This window comes from Alnus glutinosa, chromosome 1 (genome assembly GCF_958979055.1).
Source record: "Alnus glutinosa chromosome 1, dhAlnGlut1.1, whole genome shotgun sequence".
NCBI lineage: Eukaryota > Viridiplantae > Streptophyta > Magnoliopsida > Fagales > Betulaceae > Alnus > Alnus glutinosa.
In genome coordinates, this window is record NC_084886.1 from 48,355,252 (window position 1) to 48,377,717 (window position 22,466).

Below are 22,466 nucleotides of genomic sequence, written 5' to 3' on the forward strand. Positions count from 1 at the left end.
TCCTTCCTTGCCTAGGAGAGGAATCTTTCCTTCCACCCATCTATCTTCTTTCTAACCCGGTTAAGTATGCCTTCAAAAGTCCTCCTCTTCGATCTACCAACCAAAGCAGGTAATCCAAGATGCTTCTCAAAAGAGTTTGTTGCCGAAATGCCACTAGAAGATAAAATGGACTCTCTGAACTCTCGTGTGGTGTTTCGGCTATGGAAGATAGAGGTTTTTGAAACATTTAATTTTTTACCTAAAGCTGCTTCATACTGGTTGAGGAGGTGACAGATATTTCCCCATTCTCGTGAGGTAGACTGACAAAACAGGAGACTATCATCAGCGAAGAAGAGATGACTAAGCTGATAACCTCTATGAGAAATCGAAACCCCAGTGAGACTCCCCTCCAACCTGTGTTTCAGCAGCAGGGAGCTTAAACCTTCAGTGCATAGCAAAAATAGGTAGGGGGATAGGGGATCCCCCTGCCTTAGGCCTCTGGAGGGATGAAATTGACCTTGGGGGACTCCATTAAGCAGCACTTAGAAGGACACTGATCACACACAAATATTGACAATCTGGATCCACTGATCAGCAAACCCCATTTTCCTCATCACTGCTTCCAAATAGTGCCATTCCACCCGGTCGTAAGCTTTGCTCATGTCTAACTTTATCGCCATATACCCTTTTTTGCCTCTTATCCGAGTACTCATTGTATGCAAAGCCTCATATGCAACAAGAACATTGTCCGTAATGAGTCTCCCCGGGACAAATGCACTCTGCTGAGGAGAAATAATGTCGACAAACTACAGGTTGAGCTAAGAAAGAATCTCGGATTGCTGTGTCAAAGTTAATTTTGGCTAGTAGGAGGTATCCAGCGTTCCAAGGGAGTTGGGATTTGATGCCAAGCAGTGTAGTGCTTCATAGAAGTCTTGTTAACATGCTGAGAGACTTTGATATCACCAAAGGAGAGAGCATCATGAAAGGCTTTGTTTCTGTAATAACACAAAAGATCACAAGACACAGCTGCAAAAATTTGAAACCTATAATGATTTGTTGTAGAGATTCCTAGAGATGTTGGCCGGGGAGATAATCAATTTGACCCAATCCACCATATTGGAGAAAAGGGCTTTAAGTGAGCTCAGCTAATTATGAAAGTGAATGTACAAGGTTCTTATAATATTTGTCTTTGTTATATTATGTTTCTGTCCAAATCATTGTTAAGTGAATGTACAAGGCTCAGTCTACTGTCCTTCAAGCTCTTTTGCATCTAGCTTGTTACAACATTAATTGCCACAACACTATGCAATCAATTTTTGTTAATTCTTCTAGAAATTGAATTTAGAGGTGGCTCTTTGATCTGTCAAATGGAAATTACTAACTATAGATGCGAGTCATTGCTACTATTCAAAGGGTACAAGAACCCAGTTTCAAAGATATCATTCTTGTTACTTTTGACGTACGTAATTGAAGATTATTATGCATAAAATCCACAACATTATCTAATCAATTTTTGCTAATTCTTCCAGAAATTGACTTAGAGGCGGCCTTGAAGTTGATTATTTGATCTGTCAAATGGAATATGATTAGGACTACTAGCTACTTCAATTTTTCAGAAACTATGTGATTCATTGCTACTCTCCAGATTCCAAAGGCCAGGGTACAAGAATACACTCCAAGATATCATATGACATAGTTGAATGTTATTATGCATAAAACATATGTGATACAAGAGGAAAGAGCAAGATGCCCAACGGATACAAATAAAACATACAACCCACAAAAACAAAAAAGAAAAACTACCACGAACAGCAAAGGACATCGAATGGAGAACGCAGACAACAACACGTATCCGACAGTAGCGGAGGCAATCTAAAAAGAGCAAGTGGAAATGGAAGAGAGGTCCCGTCCAATAAAGATTTTGACCTAAAGATGAAGATCAAGGGCTAAGAGCACCATCAAGGCGCCACTAACGCCCTACGTACGGTCCACTGCCACGCGTGTGCGCGTGCGTCTCCTGCTTAATTTGCACCATATTAAAGTGTACACATAAGTGCATGGATTAAGATCTCCTACGATATTACAAAAGTTGTAAATTCTTTTATTGACAAATAAAATGAAAGAGTGCGGATAGGACTAGGATTGGATAACCGTGTCACTTAAATCCATTAATATTTAAGAAAATCATATGAACTACATCACGTGGGCCAATAAAATTCTTACATTTTCCCATTTGGCCCATATGACAATAATATTTGTTGGGCTCGATAAGGTTAACATTACACTCGTAATATATCTAATCCATCATTACTTTAATTTGGTCATCGTAATACCATAGTCAAACAGCCTACTAGTGCGAGTTATGGCGGTTGTACATCAATAATGAGACAATCCCTTCTTTGTACGAGAACACTAGCAACCTATTCAATCACTGTTCATAAATGAGAAGTGTTTGCACAAGGTTCAATAAAAATGTCTTTTGTCAAAGATAATTGTTAAAGCATTTTCAAAATTAATATGTACATATATTTATTTTGTGTTTTGGGAATGATTTGAAAAGAAGGTTTTTAAAGAGTATTAAATGAAGATAGTCACACATAAAAAATAAAAAAATAAAAAATAAAAGAAGCAAAAAAAAAAAGTGTAGTTGGCATTTATAAGGCCCAATACATTTCAAGTATTTAAAGTAATGCTTAGGTGTATGCACACTACGGATTAGGATCCCCTACAATTTTAATAAAATTGAACATCCTCAAATTACGAAATTTATATCATTTTTAGGCATCAAAACGCTTAGAAAGTGTACATATTAAAAATGTGGAATGTTATCGGGGCAACCAGAAAGAATTTTCCTCCCAAAAAAACTTATTCTTCACTTTTACAGAAACATCTCTTATTTAGAAAACCAAAAGATAGTTTTTGCTCAAAACTTTTTTACAATATATAAAGCAAAAACTTGATGAAAATATACTAAATTCCCAACTGTAACATGCCACATTTTTAATATGTGACATTTTTTAAGTGTTTCGATGCCTAAAAATGGCATAAATTTCGTAACTTGAGAATTTACAATTTTGTTAAAATTGTAGGGGATCCTAATCCTTCATAAGTGGTATCTCACAATCACCTGCTTAAATTTTTTCAAATTATAACAAAATAATTTTGAGAGGATACTAATTCACTACGAGCCTAAATTCTTAAATTTAGAATTTAAGAAAACCACTCAAAATTGTAGCGGATCTCTTTATGTAACAATAATCCGAATTATAGTAAAAGTTGTAGTAGGTAAGCATTTTCCAATTCTATAAATTTTATCCGATAGGAAACTTTGTCATGCCTGTGATTTTATTGTAAAATGTGGTTCCATGAATACCTTTAAAAAGAAAACCTTTTTCTGAAATTCATTTATTTGGAGTGTCGTGTGACATTTACAATCTATATATAACTTGGGTCAAGATTCATATCGCTTTCTACATCTTGTATGTGGATCAAAATCTATCTTTTAAGTCTACACATTTTGTAGTTATATGTAAGTATCTTATCTTTCAAAGCTTGATCAATTATTGTCCTGGCTCGTGATTTGAATTTTGCCACTTATCGTACAGGTTGAGTTGGAATTTGAGGATGAGCACAAGCTGAAAATTTTGACCATAAACTCAAGAGAATAACCAGAAAAAGATTACTCAAGAAATCCAAAATTTTCAAATTAAATGAAAGGAACTGGGAAGAAATTGTGGCTTTAGAGTATTTACATCTCGCTCAACAAATTTGCTCCCCATTTTAGCTAAAAAATTTCATTTTTCTATTTTTACTACCCATTTTTCTAAAGCACTAACTTTCGGCCCTCTATTTTAGCTTATTCACTTTCATTATTTCATTTAAATATTCTTTTACAAGAATTTTCTTTATTTTTTATTGAGAAGAGGGAGAATGTTAAAAATTAAAAAATGCACTTTTAGAAGTTGATCAAATGTTTCTCTAAATTGCTAAGCTTAATGCAACTACTTTTGCTAACATTTGGCTAGTGCTCTGCCAAACTCATATCAATCGTATAACTTATTAGAAATATCACACTAATGGCTTAATATAGCATTGGAAATTTTTAGCAAAACTTTCTCAACCAAAACCACATCAGTTCATACACCATCTTCCTTATAGTTCAGCAAAAGTTTGGTTCTCCGGCGGATTAAGCTCCAATTGTGCTTAGAAATGTGGGGTATGCATTGGATTTCATCAACCTGAGTAAATCTGCTCTCGTCGATGTTAAAGAAAGATATGATCCCTCTCTTTATAGATTTCCCATGAAACTGTTTTAAGAGCCGCCCACGTAAGCAGAGCATCAATATTGTACCCGACAGAATGAATTATAATTTGTTTTTTGGGAGGGTGGTTATGACTACACAAGCAATCACTAGTTACTTACTCAATAATGCAAATGTAATTGTCATTTTTTAAGAGTAATGTTAGACCTTTGCATTGTGAGGGTGAAAATGTGGATGCGGTTATTAACAATAGCTTCATCCGCATAACGCGGTTAAACACTTTTAGGTATCTGTATCATGTGCTTATTATCCGCATCCGCGTGCTTATTGCACTTATTAAATACGGTTTATTATCCACATATAAGATAATGAACGTTTTAGATTACTATCTAAATCTATATGCAGGATTAAATAATGTGGTTATTACTATATACAAGCTTAAATAATGTGCTTAAAATTTCACTTGTTATACAATTCACAATTATCAGCGATATAGGGTCATTGTCTCAGAGTAATCGGGATTTGAATTACCTAGAGAAAAGAAAAAAAATAAATGAGAAAAAAAGTAAATGTAGTAAGATATTACTTTGAGATGATAGTAAAAAAACCTAACATGAACTAAATGTCCTAAACATACCAGATTCAAAGCGACATCGTTTTAGTCAGGGTTCTCCCACCCAGACTTCAAAATGTAAATTTAATTAAATATATATAATATATGTTATATATAAAGGAAATGCGGATGCGATTATTAATCACACCCGCATACCCTAAAACCATAATCCGCATCAGCATATGTAGATAGTGATTTTTCCTAACCACATCCGCATATACGGATGCAAGCGGTTATTATCTACCCGCATTTTTACCCTTACTTTGCAAAAAAAAAAACACACACACACACACACACACACACAATTACATGCTACACGTGTCAACAAGTTATAGGTATAGCAATTTTTTTAAAAAAAATATGTTTATAGGGTAAAGATATCGTTTCCAACAAGCATAAGTTGTCTACATAAGTGGTGAAAGCAACAGTAGATGATTTAGAACATTTTTAGTAGCCTCACCAAAATAGTTTTTTAGCTATTTTGGTAAGCCAATATGGTGAAATTGTCCAAAATGACTCCCCAACAGCCTCACCAAATTGGTGAAAAAAAAATTTGAGAGTGGACAGTACTCACCAACAATAGTGAGCACTGTTCACTCACAAAATCATTAAAAAACTATTAAAATTTTATCTCTCTTCCTTTTTCTTTTTATTTCTCTCTCATGCATCAAATACAACCTCCATTTTGAAAAAAGATTATCTAAATAGAATAGTGATAGTGTATAGTTAAAATGGTAAGGATGCTGAAGGTGCTTTAAAAAAATGGATGGTTAAAATAGAGGAAAGTGGTTTTTGACTAGTATAATTTGATAAGGCTACTAAGAATGCTTTAAGGGGTTGTGGCGGCCGGGTTTTAAATAACTCATTGACATTGTTGATTAAAAAAGATAAATAAATAAAATAAAAAGTAGAAAGATGCAAACTATGGGTGAACTTATTTATAGAATATTGAATAGATCGAACACAAAAATCCAAAAGTTATGCGGCCTAATCGAATAGAAGATTAATGAAGTAGATTGCTGAAAAAGGGAATAGGATCCTCTCCATTTCAAATAAAATTGATACTATCCATTTTATGGTCAGGTTTTAAAGTTAATACATTTAATAGTGTACATGATTTCATATTATTTAAATTTTTTTAAAGATTTGTATGCTAACATTGACTCCATATAAACCATTAGATGTATCAATTTTAAATCCAAACTTTTCATTTGAAATGGAAAATATCACTTTCATTAAATGCTTGTTTCCATCTTCATTTATGTAAGACATTTAAGGCATAACTTTTAATGTTATTGTGTCACTTTAAATAAATGGACAGAGATTTTGTGTGTGAGTGAATTTTGAGTAAGAACGACCAAGGAACCAAACATGAGTTGAATATGGTCAGAAAAATAAAGGACAGCAGTTTTGGACCGGGTGGAAGGCCTATGCACAGGTCATGCCCCTGTTCTTCATTAATTTGGTCTCTAATCCGCCTTGTGCGGATCAAGCTTTAGCTTTGTTCAAAGTAGATAGGACCGGAACCTTTTTAGTTCCTCTGAAATTGAAAACTCATTATTCCCTCCTTGGTTACCATTTTGCCTCTTATTTTGGCACTATTTTTTTAGATTTTAGTTTATTGTTGGGGAGCCTATCCCTCTATTTTAATGTTTGTAACCCTTCTTGTCGAATGAAATTTGTACTTAAAAGAAAAGAAAAGAAAAGAAAAAAAAAAAAAAAAAAAAAAAAAAAAAAAAAAAAAACTTCTTCTAGAAGCCTGAGTCAAACAAACTTTTAAGAGCCACGTTCTTTTGTCGCACCTCATAAAGGATGAACTTCCTCTTCTTTTTCTCGAGATGTGAAGTTGAAATTAATGTGTCCGTCCAACTAGAGCTTATTTTCTTTTTCTTAATAAATGAGAGAGAGAGACTTATAAAATTAATAATAATAATAATAATAATAATAATAATAATAAATAAGAGAGATTTAAAAAATAAATAAATAAATAAATGAGAGAAGAAAAGGTCGATGGAAATCGCATATGGGAGATATGGATGATGATTCTTTGCGTCTGATCAGTAGAAGCGTGTGGGTGTCATAACTGGTTTTTGTTGGGGAGAGTAATGGATGGGGATTCTCTGCCCAAATTTCAAGAAGTCCAAAGACATGCTTAGGCACCTCATGACCTACGTACACCTGCTCCTCTTCATTCCGTGTTCGAATCTGATAGAATTTGGACAGGAAAATCTGGATCCAAGAGTAATAGGCCTGGCTAGCCTAATCCAGCCCATTATCAATGATTAATCATAGTGTTAATTTACCTCAACATTAGTAGAGAACTTGTTGACTATATCGGGTACAGAAGCTTTGACTTGTTGACATAAGTAGAGTGGGTTGTGCCAAAGTTGTACAAATGAGTTGTACCCCAATCATCTCCCATAGTCATGTTACTAAGGAATCCCTCAATAAGATCATTCTGACCGATATCGAATGTTGTATAGAGCTTTTGGAAAATAATCCCTCTTGGGCATTAAATTTGCATATATTCCCCCTGCCACAAAAAAAACAAAGGCCATGCTTAATGCAGAAAGGTAGTTGATAACATAGATGTTTATAAGCACCCTAGACAAATAAATCCTAGGATAAAGTTTTCCTTCAAATTTTTTTAATTTAATTTGTTAAATTGGCATGTGTTTAAAATGCATGTGATTCTTATATGTTTTTTTAAGCATTTTTAAAAAAAGGTAATGCTTGAAACACACTTTTATCCTATCACTATCCCACCTTGTTGAAATTAGTTTTTGGATTAGCCCCGTTTATTTTTCTAAAAAAAAAAAAATTATGTAAAAATCTTCAAAGATTTAGACATAAATATTTTTGTTAATTCCGTTAACTTCTAACCAATACCTAAATCCTAGCAATTTTTTTCCAAAAAAAAAAATGGTATTTTAAAAATTTTGATAGAATTTAACAGAAAAATCTAACAAAATGTTGAAATTGAAAAAAAAAAAATTGAAATATGAATACCCTAAATTTATATTTTTTAATTTTTTTTTTTTCAAAAAAAAAAAAAATACTGAAAGATCAAAGATTTATAAGTAAAGTACTACCTGCCTATGTAGTACGACAAACAAGTGGCGTGAGGGTAGCTAATATACCTTTTTCCCTTAGCCTTTGTAATCTGGCTTTGAACTGCACAAATTGTGAGTATTGGATATCGAGGTAGAAGAGATTAAAGCCATCGCCGGGTATAATTCTTGCCGATAGTCTAATTGTAGGGGCATACATGGCGAAATTTGCGATGTGCTTGAAGTTGGTCCCCTAGGAGTCAAGATATGCGCTCAAATACGGGAGACCGACACTCTTTGCTGTAACCATACAATTATAGTCGAAGGGTTACATCTACGTAAAATAATGTAAGGCAATGGTAATGAAAAATGATATTTGCAGAACATTGTTGTGTATAACATTTACATAATCATTCATATTAGTGTGATTCATGTAGGTCCCACATGCATAGTCCCACCAATATAAGTGGTTATATAAATATTGTGTATCAATCACTCTTCCATGGAAATTAATTTTAGGCCTCAATAAAAAGGAGTAGGCCAAGTGATGAGAAAGATGAGTCAATAGGTCTAGACTGCAAGATCTGTCCCATTGACAGTAGTTGCTCCAATGGCAAGCAAGAGAGATGAGCCAATGCACCACCACTAGTCCACCAACTCCTAGTCTAATCTCATGAAGGAGGGCTAAGATTAAATGTTAGGGTGATTTGAGTTTTCGGTCAAAAACGTACTATTTAAAAAGATAGAGATAGAGTTTAAAATGTGTGATTTAAAAATACGATTTTTAAAAATGTAGTTAATTGTATAATAAAATTGTATTTTGACCTTCAAAATCGTGTATTTCTATAAACAAATTTTTTGTGTGCGATCTGAAAACATGATTTTTTCAATCATTTTTTAAAAAAACGTGCTTTCAAATATGATCATTTCTACAAATTTTGTTTTTTTTTTAAAAAACAATTAATTTAGCCAATCATAGGTCATAAAGCCAGTATAAAGTAACCATTCTTTTTTATCAGCCCCAGGTGAGGCCCCCACACTCATAAAAATTAAAAAAAAAAAAAAGGAAAAAAAAAAGAGGGAAGGTAAGGTACTAAATTATCTTTTCATCACATCATCACATCAAGAATATGCCCTGCTGCATATTCTGCTTTTCCACCATTTCTGTGTGAACTATGAAGGACAAATTGCTAAGTATCAAAAAAAGAAAAGAAAAAAGAGAGTGTATCTGGGTCTCCATGGGCCTACTAGTATCGCAAATTTCATTCTATGTACTCTGTTTTCAATTTCTGCAATATTTCACACAACAAAAAACACTTCTTTCCACCATTAATTACACGCTGAAATGGGTAGCTGGAAGATCTCACTCAGCATTAGCAAATGAGGAAAATAGTCTATTAATTCCAGTAGCTATCACCATCTAATTCCATGATAGTTAGTATATATATAAGCCTGAGATACATATAACAATAACATACGTACCCATGAAATCGATCATGAGCCGGCCATCTGAGAACCTTCCGGCGGGCATGTGAAAACAGGTCTCCCCATAAGGCGGCGTCGGTGTTATAAGGGTAGCAGATAATCCACCGGTATCAGAATTTGAGTCTCCGAAGTTGAAGATTGCCGGAAAGTCACAGTTTTTCAAAGCAAAAACAGGGTTCAGTGTGGAAGCATACAATAAAAGCATGCACAAGCAAGAGATCAGACAAGTTGTAAAGTTGAGAATGATAGGAGACTCCATATTTGGAGAAAGGAAAGGAAACCAAGAAGCTAGCTAGGGAGTTTGATGTTTGGAATGGAAGGAAAGATGGACGGACATCTCTTATATATAGAGAAATATCGTACTTGTCAAAGGTTGCTTTCCCATTCGTCTTTGAAATCTCTAGTGATAAGCTTACGAGGAAATTTTGGTTTCAAAGATGTATTTTAAATTCTATAGGACAGTTGGTAGGTTATTATAACTTTTACTTGAATTTACTTATAAATTTGATGTGAGAGTTCATAATTAGTAAAATAATTAAGCATTTTCACTAATCACCCTTAACATGAGTTGGGGAAATTATCATTCCCAAAGCCCAAGTGAGCCCATGACCGAACTATAGGCCCAATCGGTTTGAACTCAACTGAATGATAGTCTTATATGAGTTAGACTCTCCACTAGATATAGTCTAATCCTACACGATCTGGGGATTAGAATCTGAATTAAAGTATAATCAGAGCACTCCAATTATATCAGAACTACATGCCGATAAATAGGCCAAGCCATTACCTAGGAGATAGTCTTAAAACTTTCTGATCTCTCTTATATTCAAGTGCTCTCATACTCTTAGATATTTGTCTATTAAATCTAACTTAAGCATCGGAATGAGATCCCGTCGACACACTCAACAAGCCTCTTAATGTTTTGTAAGTATCAAATAAAGCGTATCATAAAGCGACACATCACCAAACCAAAAATTATACCAACAGTTTGGCGCCGTCCGTAGAAAACATCATATCATTTTTTACACAAAATATATCCGCAATGGTGAATACACAATGAGAAGATGCTAGAAGAACCAGAAACGTTCAAAACACAAAGTCACAAACATCCCAACCAGGAGCGTCCAGGATGATGTAGGGACCTCAACCGATCCCCAAGCTATGATAACCTTCCCAAATGAGAAAATCGCACAGATGTAGATTTGTGAATGCTGATTTTGTGGTTGCTAGCAGTTGCTTGCCTTATGTAGATGGATTAGCCGTTGGTGTGATTGTCTTGCCTTGTTTAGATGGGTTAGCCATTGGTGTGATTGTCTTTGCTAATATTGTGCTAGCCGTTGTGTCTTGTATGGAATATTGCCTTGTAGAGTTGGGTGTTTCCGTAGATGGTTCATTAGGCAAAACACCAAACAAATACAGAAGGAAAACCAAAACCACATCAGTTCATACACCATCTTCCTTATAGTTCAGCTTTGGAAAATAACTGTTATGTACAAGTAAATATATATAAATAAGAGTGGGCAAAACACCAAACAAATACAGAAGGAAAACACCTTTAGACAAATAGACTTCCAAGAAAATTCTTGGCTTGGTTGTTGCAGATATTACTTTAACAGGAAAAGAACATATAAAACAAGCTTGCTCAAGTATGTCATGTGAAAAGCGGAACACCTGATTCTTCAGAAGATGAGGGCTGTAAAGCGCGGATTTTAACATCATATTTTTTACGAGCTGAAACTTCATTGCCTGAGCAAGAATCCGATCCATCTGATACAAGTGGATGGGGTGATGTATAATCATTGTAAGCAATTCCAATATTATTACCACACTTGCGGCAAAGAAGTTTGGTTCTCCGGCGGATTAAGCCCCACTTGTGCTTAGAAAGGTGGGGTATGCATTGGATTTCATCAACCTGAGTAAATCTGCTCTCGTCGATGTTAAAGAAAGATATGATCCCTCTCTTTATAGATTTCCCATATTTAGAGCCAAAGGTCGAGGTGTTCCGGTTGCAGGAGCTTAGGTTTAGCTCATAGCCACAAGAACCACAGCTGCATGAAAGAGACTGTCTCGTCAATACCATGTCAAGAACCATAATCACGCTTATTTTTTTGCTTATACAACAATAAAACAAAGACAAAAGCAACCAAAAACCACAGAAGAGTCAATTGGGTCCCTCACAGCTTGAAAAGGGGTATAGGAGTTATCCTAAACAAGTTGATCAGAATCTAAAACTGATCAAACTTCAATGATTTCATAGAGATAAGTTTGCAAATAAAGATCATAACCTCAGGAGAGGCGACATTTCAAAGTTTTTGTAGGATAGGTTAGTTCTATTACCAGAAAAGTAATGCTATATACCACATTTTCTTATCTCACAATTATTTAACAATTATGACTTGGGAGACCCAACCAACCTTATTTTTTATTTTATTTTTAACAGTGACTAATCCATGGATTAGTTGAAACTATCATGTCAGCATTATAGGATAAAAGTGTAGTTTCTAGCATCATTACTCTTACAAGAAATGTCCCTAAAAATGATTTATCCTATTTGTCCTTTTCTCCAAAATCATTTTGGTGCGTCAGTTGAGTACCCCTTTATTAAATGAAAAGGCTTTGTGCATTCAAATGCAATAGCATTGAGTAGATGCAAGTTGAAGCACTAAGCCAATAAGGGGAGAGGATCAGGAGCATTCAATGACTTTTTTTCAATCCAATCCCTTCCTTAATTACATATGCCTAAAGATGGATAAGATGAAAGAGAAACAATAACAAAAGATAATTCTTATCTCACTAGCATCCTACATATTAATCACACATCAGTCTTCATCATCAAATCTTGTGCAGGTTATACAAGATAGATGTCGCCTAATGAACATCCCCTTTCTACGAGGAGCCGTTATATTTTGTTATTTATAGTAACCTACAAAACAAGTGGACAATACTACGCAAAATAACCTCAATTTTTATAATACAAATTATTTGTAGTTAACGTGGGGATGCTAAAAAGCAACTACTCTTCAAGTGAGACCTTAATACAACATCTTGGAACACCATGCAAGCCTACATCACAACGATTATACTCTCCTTTGAGCAAAAGCCATTTTTTATAAGTAAAGACGCAATTCAAGTACATAATGAATATATAAGAGAAAACACCTAATTAGAAAGAGAAAACAAGTGAAGGAAATAGTGTGAAAACTGTAGTATATTAAAATCTAGAGCAGCTGTCTAATGATAAAGAATTTTAAAAAAGAAATACTCAAGTTTTTGTCATCGTCCTCTCACTATCTTCAAAACTTCTATCATTTCTTTTCCTCTAAAAGCACCACAAAATGCAGGACGGTACCACCTTACTAATTAAGGGAAATAGTGATATAACATACTCAGACACCGCCTTCATCCAAATGTTTAAAACTATGAACCCAGAAGTAATTATAGTATATATGTGAAATTAGCACTTATACCAAAAGCTTAAGCAGTAGAAAATATGAATTTAATCAGCTAATTAAGAATTTATTTGTTGTTTGGATTTCCCATCACGCGTGAAACTCCAAACAGATACGTATCAAGGTAAGTGCACAAAGTTTATGTGCAGCCACCAAATAAATTCGATCAATATTCAATACGAGTCGCTCACGGAAGTAGTTAATAAATAGCTATAATGGAAAGAAATACCAAATTTGTTCGACCCTTTATTTGCAAGAAAAGCACAAGTCAATCCATAAGTCAATCCATAAGTACTTTTTCTTTTAATTCCAAAGATTAAAATCTGCTTAATTATTAGCTAATTACATCCAAGTTTCTAATACGATCGTCGCTAAAACTTTTATCACAAACCCCAATCAAATAAAAATCAAGAATTTCAATTCAACTTGTGCAAACGTACAAGCAATTCAGAGACAGAGAGAGGTTGAACCTGTAAGAGACGTCTCTGCGGGAGGAAGCAGGGCAAGAAGAAGAAATGGAATCCTGATGGTGATAGCCGTTTGATTTCTCCATCTCATGCACCAAAACCAATGGCTCTGATCGCGGCTGTGACGGTGACGGTCACCGACGCGAGAAACCCCACTCTCGAAGGTGCGGTTTGTCAGAGAGAGAGAGGTGACGAACGCATGACGGCTGATCCGGGTGACTTTAACGACCCGTGTTCGCTATTCGGATCCAAAACGAAGCAGTTTCTAGTAAGAGACGGAGAGAGAGAGAGAGAGAGAGAGTGCAGACGAGAGAACGAACCACTGAAGGAGCGGAGTGGAATCAAATGAAAAAGGTAAGCTGGGTTTTTGTCTCTATGACGTGGCCTACAACGGAAACAAGGAGATTTTAATTAAATTTTGATTAACAGTGGGTTTAGGTTTTCAAAACATGTTATTCAATAAATAATATTATTAAAACGTGTGACTTAAAAATAAGCTTTTTTTTTAAAAAAAAAATGTAGTTAATTATTTTTTAAAAACGTTTTTTTTACCTGCAAAATTGTAGATCAAACGGACTAAAGTATATATTATTTCATAATTAATAGGCTATGATAAACAGGGCTCATTAAGCTTAACAAGATTTTATATCCTTCTTTCTCTCAACTATTTAATCAATTTGGGCATGTTTGTTAAAGTTTTTATTTTGTGTATTTTTTTTTTTTTTTGTTCTCATGATAAATATATTTTTTTTTAAATACAGACCACCCATAATAACCTAAAAATCATATCAAAACATTTAAAAAAAATAAAAATAAAAACCTCCCAAAACTAATTACAAATCATGCATAATAAATGGTTGCTATCCTAATTAAAGAGGGTGTCTGAAAGAGCAAAAATTAATGAAAATATAAATTTCTTCTTTTTGAATAAAAAGAGTCATTTCATGTGTCATCTCTTATATATGATATCAGCAATATATAAAATTGTCTAAAAAAAATATATGAACTTTTATCAAGTTTGATGGAGGCCTTTTTTCATAATTTTTTTTTATTTATTGTTTAGTCAAAAAGTGATAGAATTGATTAAATTAATAATTAAGAATTTTTTGGACGTTGGCCGGGTTGCATGAATTCAACCCAAATGATCATTAGATTACTTTAGACAAGTTTATTCAAATTTGAAGAATACATAAACTTAATCAACTAGGAATAAATATTTAAAGTTATAGAATTCTTATAGAGATTGAATTAATGATCAGATAAATCTTTTTTCTCTATTTAAATTTGAATAAATATCTCTCTATCATTGAAATTTGAACATATAATTGCTAGCTCTAGACTCTAAACTCCACCTAGAAAACTATGATTATTTTTTTTTTTTTTTTAACAAAGTGCCGTCTTCATTACTGAGAAACCACCCAAAAGGATAATATAATCAGGAAACTCATACAGAGAAACAAGGAACCAAATACACAAGAACAACAAAGCCCGAAGGCATAGGAGTGATTAGAGAAAAAGATTCTCTACCTACAAAGTTAGAAAACCTAAGAAAGCTAGGATTCTTGTACGACTAATTTGTGAGGAATAACCTAAAAAATAAATCCATTTTCCACTACATAAATTAATATTTTTTAAAATCCTTAAGGTATTTATTTAATGGGTTACGTATAATATATATGATACAAACTCATTCATATTATTTAAAATAACATAATTGAGAAACTAATAACGACTCACTACTAGAAATGAAGACGATTATTTCAATTTCAAATGAAATAGATATTTCGAACTCAATATTAATACGTTTTTTAAGATAGAATAATATACATCGTTAGATATATTAACTTTAAATTTTAATAAAAAAATTTGAAATGTAGAGGATCGTTGCTCTAAAAAAAAAAAAAAAAAAAAAAAAAAAAAAAAAAAAGAAAAAAAAGCATGTGAGGTGAATTATTGAAATCTTAATGGTGTTGAGTTACACCTGGCCTACACGTGTCCTTTTTCAAGTTGTTAACGTGCAAAACATGAAATCCTGTTAGTTGGCCATGATACGACTTTAAGAAAGCGAGGTGCAATGAATGGCCATCATATGATAACCAGCCACGTCACTACGTGGAATAATCAATAATGTATTGAAATTATCTTTTTGCTTTCTCAATTAAATTTGCTTTAAGGATGTCTTAACCAAAAAGTTACGTGATTAGGCACGTCTTGATAGACAATGAAATCCTCCATTTTAGCTGCCGAAAGATGTCCAAAAAGAGTTACTACCATTTTTTATTATTATTATAAGTTCTTTAGGAAGAAAAAAAAAAAAAAAAAAAAAAAGGTTATAAGTGTCTTATAAATTGTCGTGCGACTGGCCCCTCTCCCAACTCAAGGTCTTGCTAATGCTAGAAAAAGAAGCTATATGACTCCAGCATGGAATGGGGCCTAGTCAGGACAACCCCAAAGGGCAAGAGTCGGCCAAAGCGGTGGCCATCTCCTAGAATCAAGGAGAATACATTAATATGGAAAAGCTCGAAAGACACCGTAGCCAATCAAGCTGAAAATCACTCTCCTAGACCAAAAAGAAGAAAATGACCATTCTATAAAATCCTAAGCATAACCCCAACTCAAGGTACCTACTATCTTACGCTTGAATTCACTGTTTAATCTTGTTTTTATGTTTTGATTATAGTTATTTTTATTGTAACTTATTTGATTACTAACTTTAGCATCGAAGATAGTGTTGCTGCCGTCTCCCCTTACACGGCACACCACACCTAATTTTCTGTTTGTCTTGTAAGATCTTGAGACCGCTGACTACCAGACATGACAACATCATCAACATTTACAAACTGTCATAATAGTTCATGTGACACCTAAGAACCTTGCAAAAGGAACCAACAAGAAAACGGTTGTTTTTCTTGTAAGCCGTTACAATATACAATGTCATGTACCTACATTATTATTTATAAAAATGGTCACGTAAGTTCGTGAGAAATTATAATAAAAGTTGGATGGTTTAGCTTTAAATCTTGCAACGAGTTAAGGCAATGAATGGTCAATCTAAACATTGGGATGGGAATCATGGGACCGTCCAACCTAAACTTTCACAAACAATGCTCTGTTGGCTCTATCATGGACTCCCAGCTTTGGATGGAGGCTTTAGAAGAAACAACCTGGCTGATTGTTTTCTGTTCCACTTTATGGTCCTATAATTAACATCTTCACTGATAAAGACACAAGTTCATGCCTCCCTATCTTGTTCCTCTACCTCGTCAATGAAGCTCACTAAATATGGATGATGATAGATTCCCTCATAATTAGAATTTAATTCTATTATTTGATGGGAGGAATCCTAATAAAGAGTATGTATATTCTATCAATATGGGCATAAAGGCATTATTGGACATAACTTAAAAGAATCCTTTCTAAAAAGTTAAGTTTTTACATGTTAATCCTATATATTTTCGACATTTCTCGTTGACGTGATATTTTTTCTCTGTGTCATTACCTTTGGACCTATATTAGGAGGAACAATTCGTATTCACGTATTGGATTCAGGTCATGTCAAAATATAGATATATATGAGACTATTTTGATAAACCATAACTCAATTCATTTAATTAAACAGATAAACCTTTCAACCCTAACCTGCTAATTTTATGTTAGAATCGTATCGAATTCGTGAGTCATGTAAAAAATTATCAGCCCTACCCTATATGCCCTATTAGTCGGTGTGAGGATCCTAGATCGTCAAAGGTTGTATATATATATATATATGCACACCCTCAACTGAAATGCAAACGACATCAATCAATAGACATGAAAATTAAGAGGGTGAGATTATTATTTCGTACATCAAAGAAGCTCAAGAAAGTTTCTTACAAGCATAAGTATTAAGTAGCACCTACTCTTCTTCCTCATCAGTCACAAATTTACCAGTTCCAGGATTCAACGCGGCAAAGAAGAAGAAGATAACGTTGAACAACACAAGCGGCTCAATTTCACTAATCGGAAGCCCGGTCTCAATGTTTAGTTGTGCTAAAGCTCCTTTCCCGGTAATAATTTCTCCGATTAAAGAGAAAGCAATACCCAACTGAGCCAATCTCCCTACAAACAGCTCGTTCGACTTTGTGAATCCAAATAGCGGACCTTGCATTTCAAACCATTCCCAAATAAATTATTAGACCAAAAAACCTTCCGATCCCAAAATCAACATTCAAGCAACTTGTATCTTGAGTAAAAGTAGTAGATATATATATATATATATATGTATATGTATTATAGAGTGGCAAATTACCTCCTTCTTTAAGGCCCAGTGCGGATCTGATGCTTTTGCCAGGTGGGATGACAGCCTTTTCAAGTCCAGTGGGTGGGTCATCAACGAATTTACCACGATCACCCAAAGCACCAATGGCTCCAAGCAGGGTGAAAAGAATGAAGAAGAGAAGAAGAGGCTCAGCTTCATATATGGGAATTCCAGTTTCCAGATTCAATTGTGATAGAATTCCTTTGCCTGTGATTCCTTCACCTAACAAGGATGCCTGCACAAAAAGGCTCATCATTCCAACATGGGAATACCCCAAAGTCAGAAGAGGTTATTGTGGCCAAGTATTCTGCGGGAGGTCAGATCAAGAATCTTGGCCAAGGGGAGGTTGGAATTTACAAGTGCTACTGTCTTGAGCTTGTTCTGTTCGTTCTTGATGCTATATATGTTGTTTTTTAGTGGCTGTGCTGTTTTTAGCAGTTACTTGTTTGTCTGTAAGTGTTGTTGTTCTGCTGGTTTGTAGTAGTCGTTTGGTGCAGCCATAGGTTCTGCTGCAGTCTGTGTTGTTCTGTTGCAACTTCTGCTGGTTTGTAGCAGTTCTTGTGTTTGTTGTGTTTCCGGTTGGATGTGGTCTAGTTTTCACTGGAGGGTTGTATTCCTTTTTGGGTTGTTTATGAAGCTTTAAGAAATTACAAGACTTTGAAAATTAACCCTCATGTGCATGCTTCTTGTAGTGATCAATCATTCTACATACATTTGTTGTTGTCATGATTGGCATTTCTTTTTCCTCTTGAGTTTTCAATACTAATAAACACGTGTGGAACCAAAATCAGAACCATATTAAATTTTCAATTATTCTAAAAATTTAACATGGTTAAAAACGATGAAATTTAATCATTTAATGAATGCTTTATCAAAGAAACAAAATGTTAGGTCCATCTCTTCCTTCTATGTCTTTTTATATACTGCTACACTATAGGGGCTTTGGTGACCACAGACAAATCAGTGTATTTTCATCACTAGAAACCAGTAACTCTAATCAATGACATGTTTCCTTTTTTAAGTTTACAACAATAATTTTTTAATGCCAATCTTATTTCTCATGTACCAATTTTATACTGGCTGATGTCTTTCAATGTTAGCCACTTAAAACCCATCACATTAGCCGTTGTAAAACTGGTATGATAAATGAGTGAAGAAATAGCTCATTTATCATAGTTAATCTCGTTCATTACTATTTCATATTGGATTCTCTTACTTAATCAACCACATTGCTTAGACAATAGTGTATATCAACATATCATTTTCAGATGTACCATGCGATAATACTGTGAAAATATCCATTAAATACAACAAAACAAGATCTGAAAATCTGCTTGATGACATGGTTCGTCTCCATTATTTCCTTCTTAAAAGTAGTGACATTTTTCAAATTAGATAAAGAAAAAGATGCACCTCAAACAAAAAGCAGCAGATTGCAAGTAAATTATAGAAGAAAAAAAGAAGAGGAGGGTATGTATATATGTATACTCACAGCGAAGCCAATCATGGCAACGCGACCCACAAAGAGCTCATTCTGCTTTGTGAAGCCAATGCCCCCGGAGGTGCCAAAGAGGCCGTCTTCAACCTTTGGCTTTGGCGCTACAACCTAGCAAGCGAAAGCAAATTACAGTCAGGGAATTTGAATTAAATTAAGCTAACTATTATACATACATTTGTTTTCTTCTTTGAAAGTAAAGCTTGGAAGATCAAGGAAATTAATTATGGAAACCTTCTTGGGTGGGGCCTTGGTTTTTGATTTGAAGAGAGCAAAAGTGGTAAATGCTTGGGATGATGAAGAAGAAGAATCAGTTGGAAGAGGAGAAGGGAGCAGTAGATGAGAGAAGGGCCGTTTGGGCCTTAGTTTTTGAACTTGGAAATTGAGTAAAGTGTCTCTCTTCAAATCGACCACATGGCCAGTGGAAACACCAGACATGAGCAACATGGTTTGAGCCATGGCTTGTGTTTGATGGCTTTCTCTCTCTGACGGTGAGGGAGACAACAAAATACTTCTATGCTCTGTGTTTTAATGCAAATGTTTTTGAGGTCTAGGGAGTTCATATCGTGAGAGATGTGGATATGGTGTGAGCGTCAATGACGGGCAACTAGAGTGCCCACGTCTGTGTGTACCACTCTCTGTAATATTTTGAAGATAACGTTTCTAGCTGAATCCTTTTTCATTGAAGCACAAAAATCAAAAATCTCTGATATTGAAACCTCTCAAAAACAACAAAAGTTGACTCCCTAGTCAGCCATATATAAACTTCAATTCCAAAGCTAGATTTTTATTTATAACTTTTCTTTATTTTATAGGGATAATTGCACCGTTGATTTTTGTGGTATGCTATAATTATTTTTTACTCCCTATGATTTAAAAAGTTCATAAGATGTTCATGTAGTATGCAATAATTACGTTTTACTCTCTGAGTCGATTTTCCGTTCACCAATTTGATGGAATCTGTTTGCCCTACACGTCAGCACCACGTGTCGCCAATAAAATGGCGACACGTATCCATCTTAATAAATAAATAAATAAACTTATTTTAAAAAAAAAAGAAAAAAAGAAAAAAGAAAAAAGGCAGGCCAAGGGGTAGTGGCCAAGCCACCCCTAGCCAATGGGGGTGGCCGCACGCCACCCTCGGCCACTGGGGCCACCCTTGGCCTGCCTTTTTTCTATTCTTTTTTTTTTTTTTTTTAATAAATTTATATTTTTTTTATTAAAATGGACACGTGTCACCATCTTATTAGCGACACGTGGCGCTGACGTGTAGGGCTAACAAATTCCATCAAAATGGTGGACAGAAAATCGACCCAGGGAGTAAAACGTAATTATTGCATACTACAAAGACCTCCTATGAACTTTTTAAACCATAGGGAGTGAAAAATAATTATGACATACTACAAAGACCAACGGTACAATTATCCCTATTTTATAAGCAGGAATCTAATAAGGGAACACAAGACTTTTTGTCCAATTAAATTCAATTTATCACCATAAATCACTACTTAAGTAAGCTAATAAAAAAATAATAAACTTAATGATGTGGTTCAAACTCGATCTCCCTTAATAAGTAAGAATTGAATCCGCTCCATTTCAAGTGAAGTGGAGAAAAGTCATTTGATCAATAGTTAATGTTGGTGTATCTAATAATGTAAATGATGTCACGTGATAAATATGTTGACAAACTTAAGGGTGTACAAGTGAACGGTTATTAATCGTCCAATAACTGCATAACGCTTTTATATGCGGTTGAAAAAAAAAAATCGTTAACCACCTACTGTGCGGTAGTTAGCGGTAGACGAGGATGGTTAATAACCGCTTACCCTTATATATATATAGACACACACAAAACGACATCGTTTTATTTCATTTGATATTGGATTTTCATTTTCATTTTTAATTAAATTGATATTTATTCGTAAAATCATAATAATAACAATTTTCTGAGATTTGTTAGATTTTAGAGTCTTCTAATTATTTTAAAAATGCCAAAAATCATCTAAAAGTGGTCCTAAAAGGAGGCTTAAGAAATGTCCAAAACACAAAAATAGGTCCAAAATACATATTTCTAAAAAACGATTATACCGTACGGTTATGAATTTCAATAACAACAACTGTAACCGCTAATCACCTAAAGCTGAGCGGTTGCAGTTATAAAAATTTGATAACTATCTAAGGCGACTGTGGTTGACAGTTAGCCTCTAATCACTAGTCGCAACATCTTATACACCCCTAAAACTAATTATTTAATTTGTACTTTAATTGTCCACTAAACCGTTCAATTTGTTCAATGGGGAATGAATCGGCCATCAAGATGCATGAAGGATCTTGACAAAATAACATGTCTTGGAATTTTCTTCTTAGGTCTCACTCTTTGTTGGGAATGTACGTGCACCACACACAATCACACATAATCTTGAATTGACACTTCAGCAAGTATCCATCCACCTGGTGGGTTCATGATTCTTTTGGCACAAATTTAGCATCTCTCTCTCTCTCCCTCTCTCTGTGTGTCTGCTGAATAATAGCACAAGCATTAAGGAAGTGCAATCCAGCAGGCCCAGTGAAATTTCATGGGTGCCACAAAATTATTATCTGGATTCTAAACTGCAGTGAGCAGTCCAATAGATACAGACCCAACCCAAGCCAAAATGTTTTCTTTTTTCTTTTTTGGCATGTGCTACACAATTATTGAGATTGACTTCAATTCATCTGCCAAAGCCCCTAATGAGAGAGGCTTCGGTTTCCATGGGTTTATCTGTCCCAACAAATTTTAGGACAGGTAAATTATTTTATTGGGCTTTCTCTTAATTGGCTGTAAAATAAACAGTCAATTACAACAAATTTCAGTCCTTGATATGCTCCAAATCACCCCCCACAACAAAATAATAATAATAATTATGCTAAGTAGGTTGGACCAATATTGCACTGCTGCAATCATAACATGAAGAGGAACCCTTTGGAGCATTTTTTTTTTTTTTTTTTTTTTAAGTCATTTTTCATCTTCAGCAAATTAGTTAAATGCTAGCTAAAATACATTTAGTGTTACCATGAAATATTGTTATTCACCAACACACTATATCATTTCTTTAAGATTTTCTCTCTCTTTCCACCTCTCTCTCCCTCTCCAAGAAGTCACATTGACCTCTAGCAAATTAGGAGTTACACATTAACCCTATATTGAAAACAAAAAGTAGAAGTACATAGGGATGAAAAAGCTGGCAGTTATTAACCGCCCACTAACCGCTCTATATATATATGAAACGACATCGTTTCACTCTAGGGGTTTTATCAGTTCTTATATTTTCCACACACACCACATAGCCACCAAGCCATTTCCTCTCTCTCTCTCTCTCTCTCTCTCAA

At 34.4% G+C, this 22,466-nt stretch overlaps 4 protein-coding genes across 4 annotated transcripts; all 4 read right to left on the minus strand.

Moving 5' to 3' along the window:
• Positions 1-11: 11 nt before the first annotated feature.
• Positions 12-659, minus strand: LOC133861064 (uncharacterized). Its single transcript, XM_062296765.1, has 2 exons — positions 580-659; positions 12-393 (listed from the first exon to the last, which is right to left on the minus strand). The coding sequence occupies exons 1-2, from the start codon at positions 657-659 to the stop codon at positions 12-14; spliced, it is 462 nt and encodes a 153-aa protein (XP_062152749.1).
• Positions 660-8,123: 7,464 nt separating this feature from the next.
• Positions 8,124-9,812, minus strand: LOC133858418 (GDSL esterase/lipase ENOD8-like). The gene is made up of 2 exons (XM_062293890.1): positions 9,387-9,812; positions 8,124-8,204 (listed from the first exon to the last, which is right to left on the minus strand). The coding sequence occupies exons 1-2, from the start codon at positions 9,646-9,648 to the stop codon at positions 8,158-8,160; spliced, it is 309 nt and encodes a 102-aa protein (XP_062149874.1). The 5' UTR covers positions 9,649-9,812; the 3' UTR covers positions 8,124-8,157.
• Positions 9,813-10,811: 999 nt separating this feature from the next.
• On the minus strand, positions 10,812-13,676 carry LOC133854707 (uncharacterized protein At4g08330, chloroplastic). The gene is made up of 2 exons (XM_062290966.1): positions 13,309-13,676; positions 10,812-11,437 (listed from the first exon to the last, which is right to left on the minus strand). Exons 1-2 carry the CDS (start codon positions 13,389-13,391, stop codon positions 11,041-11,043), a joined length of 480 nt encoding a protein of 159 aa, XP_062146950.1. The 5' UTR covers positions 13,392-13,676; the 3' UTR covers positions 10,812-11,040.
• Positions 13,677-17,086: 3,410 nt separating this feature from the next.
• On the minus strand, positions 17,087-19,654 carry LOC133854717 (photosystem II 22 kDa protein, chloroplastic). The gene is made up of 4 exons (XM_062290977.1): positions 19,332-19,654; positions 19,095-19,208; positions 17,594-17,837; positions 17,087-17,445 (listed from the first exon to the last, which is right to left on the minus strand). The coding sequence occupies exons 1-4, from the start codon at positions 19,554-19,556 to the stop codon at positions 17,201-17,203; spliced, it is 828 nt and encodes a 275-aa protein (XP_062146961.1). The 5' UTR covers positions 19,557-19,654; the 3' UTR covers positions 17,087-17,200.
• Between the last annotated feature and the right edge of the window lie 2,812 nt (positions 19,655-22,466).

Excerpts from the sequence above, each read along its gene's own strand:
- LOC133861064 (XM_062296765.1), bottom strand. The coding sequence starts at position 659 with ATGGCGATAAAGTTAGACATGAGCAAAGCTTACGACCGGGTGGAATGG. Across the intron at positions 394-579 it reads GCAGTGATGAGGAAAATGGG|GTTGGAGGGGAGTCTCACTG; the intron begins GTTTGCTGATCA and ends GCTGAAACACAG.
- LOC133858418 (XM_062293890.1), bottom strand. The coding sequence starts at position 9,648 with ATGGAGTCTCCTATCATTCTCAACTTTACAACTTGTCTGATCTCTTGC. Across the intron at positions 8,205-9,386 it reads GCTCATGATCGATTTCATGG|CAAAGAGTGTCGGTCTCCCG; the intron begins GTACGTATGTTA and ends GTATGGTTACAG.
- LOC133854707 (XM_062290966.1), bottom strand. The coding sequence starts at position 13,391 with ATGGAGAAATCAAACGGCTATCACCATCAGGATTCCATTTCTTCTTCT. Across the intron at positions 11,438-13,308 it reads CGCAGAGACGTCTCTTACAG|CTGTGGTTCTTGTGGCTATG; the intron begins GTTCAACCTCTC and ends TCTTTCATGCAG.
- LOC133854717 (XM_062290977.1), bottom strand. The coding sequence starts at position 19,556 with ATGGCTCAAACCATGTTGCTCATGTCTGGTGTTTCCACTGGCCATGTG. Across the intron at positions 17,838-19,094 it reads TTGCCATGATTGGCTTCGCT|GCATCCTTGTTAGGTGAAGG; the intron begins GTGAGTATACAT and ends CTTTTTGTGCAG. Across the intron at positions 17,446-17,593 it reads ACTGGGCCTTAAAGAAGGAG|GTCCGCTATTTGGATTCACA; the intron begins GTAATTTGCCAC and ends TTGAAATGCAAG.